Raw genomic sequence first — 9,027 nt, forward strand, 5'->3', positions numbered from 1 at the left:
AACCAGACAAACCCCTTTAAGACCCTTCCCCCTCAGCCCTTTAATTCTCAGACCTGTGTCTGAATACTGGAGGTAATGGACTGACAACAGCTGGAGAGCAAAACATAGGGATCGATTGTCTGAACTCCTATAGACCGTCTGTGCGTTATTTACATTGGAATTAGAGAGGGCAAAGTACGGAGCAGAAACCTATGAAAAATCACCTTTAATTTACAAATACAGAAAAATACAGTGATATGACGATAACCTATGGTATAATCTCTAGTCTCCTGATCAACCCCTATGAGGAATCACAAACATCAGGGTTAAAGGAAACTTTGATCTCTGGGGCTAATATTAAAGGGTCTTCTGAATCGATAACCCCATTTTTTTTTAAGATAGCAGGGGAGGCTAGCACCCAAGCCCTGTGCCCCCAAAATGTTAACTTCCATATCTAAGAGGGCACTGTCCCCCCTGACTATTAGGATTACAAGGTAGCCATGGGTCATGTTCTCAAGGATTTCCCTATGTTCCTCAATAGAGTCTCTACTTAGGGTAAAGGTTGGAGAACAAGGAGCTAGTTGCTTTGTGCTCTGCCACAGCTTTACACAGTCATCGTGGGACCCCCTGATCTCTGGGACCAAAGTAATTTCTTTGGCTGCTTTCTGGGGACATCCACCCCACCATAGTTGAAGGGGTAAACCTGGCTCTATTCTGGATGTGAGAGCAAGAGTCCCTGCTTATGGGTAAGGGTGGTAGAGCAAGGTGTCTATTGCTTCGTGCTTTGCCACAGCTTCACACTATATTGGCATCCAGAGGATGTCAATGTAGAACTCTCTGAAGAAAAGCTCCGGGGTCCAAGAAATCAGTTTCTTTTTGGTCCAAAGGAATTCCCTATGTTCCTCACATGAGTCCCTACTTACGGCTAAGGTGGAGTAATATCTCAGGTTTGTCATCACCTCTACCCCAACTCTACTGCTGATGATGATTGGATGGCACCATAACCTCTGTAGATACTATATCAAAACAATCATTCTACAAAAGATCTCTTGGATCCACCTCCACTGTTGTACCCCCAGTTAGTGGGGTCCCCCATGGACCTTGAGACCTGCTCAGTCTTCACAGTCTATAAGCTTGACCTAATATCTGGTGGATACCTCGGAATAGTCCAACCAGTATGGGTCACACAAGGACCTATTGGTCACGCAGTCTCTACCAAAGGTTTGGTACGTTACAGCTGATGTGTCAGTACATCCCAGTTCTTCCAGCTCTTCAGCTTCCACCTGACCACTGTTGGTAGAGGGAGCTGATCTGCAGAGTCCTTCTGTGACAGGTTACGAGCCAGCGTACTGAGACAGCGCTCCTCCAGCGTGGGTAATGTGCAACAACGTAATCCCAGGGCCAACTCTGTGTCCGGACTGGTGGAGGAGACCATGGGGTATAATGGAAGTTGGACCTGAGAAAGATGGATGATGGTCAGACAAGGAAAAGGAAGGCCTTGGGATCCCCAACAATCACAAAATCTTGACCCCCCCCCAGACTATAACCCCCTATGACGATACCTTGTGAAGTCCTGTGAAGGCGAGCCCCAAACTCTGTCTGTCTTTGTAAAACGTCAACGTGCCCTCCTCCATGTTGAGATGAACCCCGATCAGCGTCCCCTCCTCGTAGAAGGGCTCCGTGTACTGCCTGCTGGTGCCTGCGTGCCAGATGTTGCCCTTATAGGACAGGCCCCAGCTGTCGCCATCTTGGCCTGGAAAGAGTCAAGAAGAAACAGTAGTCAATTGGGGGAGAGATTCGGGAAGGTTCAACCACCAGCCATGTCATATCTGTGCTTCGTTTATCAGTTTGGTGCCATGATGCATCTCAGATAGACTGTCAAATGGGCGGAGCACATCTTACATAATTAGTTTTGATACGTGTGACCCCATCTTACCTAATAAGTTAAGATACTGGAAGCTTCCGGCACATAGTGGAGCTCTACTGGTGCCAACGCCAACCATAACAGAGAATCCAGATGGTGGCTCCAAAAACTCTATCTCCCAGTAATGTTCTCCTTGTAGGAAACCTGGAAGAAGAATAACAATTCATTTTCTGCTGTAATCCAAGCTATGGATTTGGAATTTCTATATATCACATAGCTTTACTCAGAATGGCGGAGCAAGGAGTTTATTGCTTCGTGCTCTGCCACAGCTTTACACTGTATTGGCAGCCAGAGGATGTCACTGCAGGACCCTCTAATCTCTAGGACCCCAAATAATTTCTTAAGCTGCTTTCTGGGTAAATCCGTCCCATAATAGTTCAAGGGGCCCTGCCTGGCTCTATACTGAATGACAGAGCAATAGGTATATTGCTTTCTGCTCTGCCACAGTTTTACACTGTATTGGTATCCAGAGTATGTCACCATGGGACCCTTTGATCTTCAGGATCCCAAATAATGTCTTCAGCTGCTTTCTAGGTAAATCCAGCCCATCATAGTTGAAGGGGCACAGCTACACTCTATGCTAAATGACAGCGTAACGGGTATATTGCTTTATGCTCTACCACAGCTTTACACTGTACTAGCATCCAGAGGATGTCATTGTGGGGCCCTCTGATCTCTAGGTCCCCAAATAATTTCTTCAGCTGCTTTCAGGGTGAATACAACTCATTACAATTGAAGGAGCACAGTCTGGCTCTATGCTGGATGAAAGCGCAAGGGGTATATTGCTTTATGCTCTACCACAGCTTTACACTGTATTGGCATCTAGAGTATGTCATTGTGGGACCCTCTGATCTTCAGGATCCCAAATAATTTCTTCAGCTCCTTTCTAGGTAAATCTTCCCCATTATAGTTGAAGGGGCACAGCCACACTCCATGCTAAATGACTGAGTAACGAGTATATTGATTTATGCTCTGCCACAGCTTTACCCTGTATTGGCATCCAGAGGATGTCATTGTGAGACCCTCTGATCTCTAGTGCCTCAAATAATTTCATCAGCTGCTTTCTGGGTGAATACAACCTATACATCATAATTGAAGGGGCACAGCCTGGCTCTATGCTGAATGAAAGTGCAAGGGGTATGTTGCTTCATGCTCTGCCACAGCTTTACACTGTATTGGCAACCAGAGGATGTCATTGTGCAATTATCTGATCTCTAGGATTCAAAATAATTTCTTCTGCTGCTTTTTGGGTAAATCCAACCCATCACAGTTGAAGGGGCACAGTCTGGCTCTATGCTGAATTACAGAGCAAGGGGTATATTGATTCATGCTCGGCCACAGCTTTACACTGTATTGGCATCCAGAGGATGTCATTGCGGAATTCTCTGATCCTAAGTAATTTCTTTTGGAGTAAATCCACCCCATCACAGTTAAAGGGGCACAGCACTTAGCTAAGTGATTCTACACGTTCAGTTTAACTATTTATTGGGGGACCAAACATATCGCTCAAGTTACCGGTCTCTCACCTGTATCTGCCCGGACCCCAGCTGTACCGCAGCTCTCCAAAATCGGATCTGTATGGAAATAAACTTCTTTTCTATCATGGGACAACGCAACTGATGGCCACTGTTCATTGGCTTCCCACAACCAGTTTTCCTTCACATACCCGCGTGGCATGGGGGGCATCGATAGTCTGGTCCTACATTTATAAAATACAAGCAATACATTAGCACTACAGTGGAGGTCCAAAAATATCAAAGCTTATGTGGGTTGTACAGAAAGACATAGCGGCTTTTCTTCCTGAAACAGCTCCCCACCTGTTTGTGTCCGGTATTGCGGCTTGGATTTATTGATGTGAATTAGGATGAGCTGTAATATCAGACATGACCTGTGGACAGATGTGGTGCTGTTTCTGGTTCTGATATAAAATCGGTATAGGACAGAATAGTATCCATATGGTATGGGGATAGCATAGGACGTTGTATAGGAATGTATAGCACGTGATATATATACACTGTATACAGTCCACATTCCTTACGACTACCATCATTCATGTAAACAAGAGCTTAATAAGTGACTACTCACCTACTGTACTGCTCTGCGGGGAGGGTGTTACTGTACCTTATCACCCAAGGCTATGACATAGGGTAACCTATATGTCAAGGTGTGTAGAGGTGACCTATATACCATTCCTCCACAAACACCAGAACTCGGGCCGAGTGTGCATGTGCTCTGGAGTTAGACACCTCATTTGCAATCCATTCATTGCTTTGGGGGTTGTATAGAGCAGCCCCATCCACATAAAGTAGGAGGCTATATATATATATATATATATATATATATATATATATATATATATATATAGCTCCCCTTAAAGGGGCTGCAAAAACAGGACTTCTTTAAAAAAAAAAAACACACAGCGCCACCCCTGACTATGGCTGGTGCAGGTATTGCAGCCTGACTATATAAAAATGAATGAACGCACTGTTTTTGGAACAGGTTTTTAACCCCCTGCGAAAGACACTTCCCATCTTTCAGGGGAACAAGACGGACTCTCCTATCTGGTTTCTTAAAGTAACATCCAATAAATGTGAATATGACTCAACGGATCAGAACTTAGAACGTGTAGGGGAGAGTTAACCTTTCGCTCTCTCTCTCTCTTATGACCTTAGAAGGTCCTTACAAGGACCTATGAGGTACAAGGTGCTGTGTGAAGGGTTTTGTGCACTATATGGCGGCTTTATCTGTCCCTATGGGAGACTCTGTAGTCACCAAAATGAAGAGCAATGACCCCCAGGTGGAAAAACCAGTCAAACAGCTCCCAAATCTCAGCTTCCTGTACACAGTATACACTACACAATGCATATGCTGGGCCCTGCTCACAAGAGCTTACAGTCTATGAGGATGAGGGGGGACACAAGAGCTTACAGTCTATGAGGATGAGGGGGTGACACAAGAGCTTACAGTCTATGAGGATGAGAGGGTGACACAAGAGCTTACAGTCTATGAGGATGAGGGGGTGACACAAGAGCTTACAGTCTATGAGGATGAGGGGGTGACACAAGAGCTTACAGTCTATGAGGATGAGGGGGTGACACAAGAGCTTACAGTCTATGAGGATGAGGGGGTGACACAAGAGCTTACAGTCTATGAGGATGAGGAGGTGACACAAGAGCTTACAGTCTATGAGGATGAGAGGGGACACAAGAGCTTACAGTCTATGAGGATGAGGAGGTGACAAGAGCTTACAGTCTATGAGGATGAGGGGGGACACAAGAGCTTACAGTCTGTGAGACATACCCTGTATATACGGGTGAGACGTAGTATATACCCATGCTATTTTCTTACCTGGTGTCAGTGAGTTGTTGTCCTCGTCTACCTCTCATGATTACTTTGCTTGTTCTCGAAAACTTGCGCCTATCACCCAATGAAGGAGTTTCGGACTCCACCAATGGGGTGCGGAGATGACTGCGGGCCCCCGGAGGTGATGTTCTGATTGGCTTCTGGTTCTATATCTACAAACAACATGTAGGCACTCCCATCCCCGGGGCATTGTCCTATTAACCCTTCAGGGTGACCGAGAGGCGAGATTAATTTGTCTGTAGATAACAAGGACAATGATGATTGTAAGGAGATCATTAACCTTGGAAACAAGGTATAGGGTGGTCTCTGAAGCCGGTTTAGCCCCCACCCCCCACTTCCTGCTATATCCTGTAGGGTCACATGAGAACACATGCGGTTTGTGTACATTCCATTCTATAGAACATCTGGTACAGTCCTCAGATTACAGGGACAGTGGGTCAGGAGGTCACCAGGACAGGAAAACACAGCAGGGAGGACTACCTGCCCCCTCAGGTAGGGGATGACATGTCCTTCCTAGAATTCCCTCTTTTATGTGAAATCTCCCCCCATTTACCTATTTAAAAAAAATTACCTCCATGTGACAATAAGCAGAGATGAGTCAGATTTTATCTGAGCTGAATCAAGTTTAGAGACTGCAGGGGGGAATCACTTTGGAAGCCCCTTTCTTCAGTTCTATAGCACCTAGAAACACGCTGCTTATGTCATATTAAAGATAAGAATATTATCTTTCAGATCCTATAAGGTTCCCAGAACAAAATATACAGCTAATTAAAGAAATAGGGAGGAATTGTGAGCTGTAAATAAAGATCCAGTTCCTGCATTGATTGAGGCGCCTCAAGTGACCCTCCCCCTGCAATCTCTAAAGTTGACTCATTTCAGGAAAATATGACTCTTCTCTGCTCATTTTCACACAGAATTTTTTTTTTTTTTAGGTAAACGGATGAGATTTCACATAAAAGAAGGTGAATTCTAGAAAGGACATATCATCCCCTACCTAGGGGGACTGCTAGTTTAATACACAAACATTTTTTTGCAATTTTATGTCATTTTTGATATTTTTTCAAGAAAAATACTACATTGCAATTAAATTTTGTGCAGTTATTACACCGGAAGAGTCGCAGTCATAGAGGAATATGAATTTGGCGCCATGTATAGCTTGTATTCGGTGAAGGGATAGAGGGGAGTCAATCCAAAAAGACCATTGGGTTTTAGTTACCTTTGGCAAGGTGTTCCCATTAGAGGAGGGTTACCTGGCCACCACAGCTGTCACAGGTCCAAAATGAGCGACTAGGGTCAGGCTGTGCCCCAATGTCATCCCATTGACTTCCAAGAGTGATGACTAGTGCAGATAAAATTGGAAAGTAGCCCCAGCAATAGACAGTCATTGGCTTGGCTGAGCATGCATGTGTTCTCAATAGGCAGAGGGGTTGTAAGGCCCCATTCACAGGTTTCTAATTCATGGAGGTACACGATCCTACAGACATTGTGGACATGTTGAAAGGCTGATGACATATACCATAGGGATTGACCTATGGAGAGGAAAAAAAGATTTTCTGGCGCCCTATTGACGCAATGGGGCACAATGGGCCCATCCACCCTGTAGTGGCAGGGCAGGGAACTGCAGTCTAGCCACTGTTTACATAAGTGTGAGTTAAGTTGCAGTACCCTCACTCAGCCACTATACAATGCTTCCAGTTCTTTCTGCTTTATTACTGCCCAAAACACCCAGGGGTAGCCAGAAAAGCAGATGAATGCTGGTTTTGGGGTTCAGACCCCCTTATACTGATCATCAATCTGAGAAATAGCAGAAGCAAAGAAAACCCCTTTAAATTTAATGGTTGTCTGCGATGAATCGTAAATATTGAATCGTTCCTTGTTCCATCCTTAGCGGTTGGAGCCTTTCATAGATATCTGATTGGTCCCGGAGCTTAAAAGGGTAAGATCAGAGAACACCTTAGAGTTAAAGGGGTTCTCCTGAGGTTGAAAAATATGGCTGCTTTCTTCCAAAAACAGCGCCACAACTGACCATGGTCTGTGCAGGTACTGCAGCTCATGGAGCTTAGTTAGCAATACCACACACTACCCAGGGTCAGGCGTGGCGCCGTTTTTGGAAGAAAACAGCCAAATTTTTCAACAGGGGGAGAACCCTTTTAACCCATATTGTGAGCCTATAAAGGTCATCTTGCCCTTTAAATCCACTTTGCCTTGACCGCATTCACTTCTCCTTATCTGCCAGAGATTTATGACACTGCTCATCCGCAGCTTCCTTGTATATTATTCATTTAGAACAGGAACAAACAGAACTTTCGAGATCCTTTGTGATCTTTACACAGGCACAGAAGTAAAGTGAGGCCAACGCTGCAAAACTTGCAGTTTTATAGGATATGCAGGTTCTTTGGAAAGCTGAGTGACACTGAATTTCTGCGTTCACTCTTGAAAATACTTGTATTCCCTAAATATACAGAATCTTTTGTACATCTTTACATTGCTCTGTTATTCCTCCTGTATATCTAATAATACAACTAGGTGTTTATGTTTCCCTAGTCAAAGGGGCGTATCCCTTCATCGTCGGCTCGGATTGGATAATGTCTGTGTCTGCTGTATGCTCTGTACCAGTGACACCCACTTGTTCAGGAATAATAACGGAGGAGCAACATAATCATGTGTTATGAAAATCTGCCCCAAAATTGATATTTGTTTTTGGAAGAATTTAAGTGTTTATTAAAGTAAATGTGTAAGGAAAAAGCAAGAAGTTCTTTTTAAAGGGGGTTTCTTGTATGATTAGTGGAGTCTCACCCCCAGACCACATGTGGCTCTATTGTTTTGGCTTCCTCCAGGCACCAGAAACAAGTATCCATTGTATGGCGACTATACCAGGGATGTGCAGCTCAGCTCCCATTCAGGTAAATAGGAGCTGAGCTGCAGTAACTCAGCATGGCCACTATGCAGAGGATGGCGCCATCTTCCTACTAAAAACACACGCACAATTACTCACCTGAGCTGGGCCAGTGGATCTTATTTGCAATATGTAACATCTATCTGAGGCCATTAAAATGTAGGAAATTACAGTAACTCTCAGACACTATCTTTAAGGGGTTGGTGCAGGATAGAAAAACATGTTTGCATTTTTTTTTCTTTTCCTAAAGACCATTTCATGGGTTGCCGCAATAAAGAGCCTTCACTTTTTGCATCAAAATTATCTTGTGTGCCAGGATTGTACACTTTACATGGGTGTATAGAAATCCATACCAGACACAACCAATGAATGGCCAGGTGTGGCGCTGTTATAATCCTGGACATCCCCTTTAACTTCCGTACATTGCATGGCTCCTTATATGTAGGTTGTGTCTGATCTATGGCAGTCTTGACGTGCAATAGACACATTTTGCATAGCTATCACAATATGATTGGCGCGGCACCCTGACTACATGCAGTTCTTGGCTGCCGTCCATCCATATACTTTCCCATAGTACAACCTGTACAATGTGTTCCTAGATGTCAGCACAGAGATCCATCACTCGCTACGGCTCATCCTAACCTCATAATGCAGGCTGCAAACCTGGACGTAGGTTTATGCTCTGCTACAATCACTAAAACTATGTTCTATAATAATAACTCATGGTTTATGATGTAGTAGATACACTTACCTTACAACTAAACCTACCTATCCCTTTTATTAAACAATATTTAGTTCCGAAACGCGTCGGCGCACTTTCTTTCATTCTGTCCTACAAGACAAAGAAACAAAGAGGCTGCGCAGA

The 9,027-nt window shown here is 44.3% G+C and overlaps 1 protein-coding gene across 2 annotated transcripts; it reads right to left on the bottom strand.

Moving 5' to 3' along the window:
- Window positions 1–844: 844 nt before the first annotated feature.
- On the bottom strand, window positions 845–9,012 carry LOC140071257 (SPRY domain-containing SOCS box protein 3-like). Of its 2 annotated transcripts, none has more exons than XM_072118798.1 (5): window positions 8,931–9,012; window positions 3,430–3,602; window positions 1,916–2,047; window positions 1,542–1,732; window positions 845–1,435 (listed from the first exon to the last, which is right to left on the bottom strand). In XM_072118798.1, the coding sequence occupies exons 2-5, from the start codon at window positions 3,587–3,589 to the stop codon at window positions 1,211–1,213; spliced, it is 708 nt and encodes a 235-aa protein (XP_071974899.1). In that variant the 5' UTR covers window positions 3,590–3,602; window positions 8,931–9,012; the 3' UTR covers window positions 845–1,210. The 2 variants fall into 2 exon arrangements, with proteins under 2 accessions (XP_071974899.1, XP_071974897.1); XM_072118796.1 differs by lacking the exon at window positions 8,931–9,012 and adding an exon at window positions 5,252–5,530.
- Window positions 9,013–9,027: the final 15 nt, after the last annotated feature.

This window comes from Engystomops pustulosus, chromosome 7, assembly GCF_040894005.1.
Source record: "Engystomops pustulosus chromosome 7, aEngPut4.maternal, whole genome shotgun sequence".
Classification (NCBI taxonomy): domain Eukaryota; kingdom Metazoa; phylum Chordata; class Amphibia; order Anura; family Leptodactylidae; genus Engystomops; species Engystomops pustulosus.

What these genes read in the sequence shown, in the direction of transcription:
- LOC140071257 (XM_072118796.1), bottom strand. Translation starts at nt 5,289, where the DNA reads ATGAGAGGTAGACGAGGACAACAACTCACTGACACCAG. An exon ending in CCAGTATCTTAACTTATTAG is followed by an intron (nt 1,733 to 1,915) that starts GTAAGATGGGGT and finishes GACTCTTTCCAG; the next exon opens with GCCAAGATGGCGACAGCTGG. An exon ending in CCTTCACAGGACTTCACAAG is followed by an intron (nt 1,436 to 1,541) that starts GTATCGTCATAG and finishes CATCTTTCTCAG; the next exon opens with GTCCAACTTCCATTATACCC.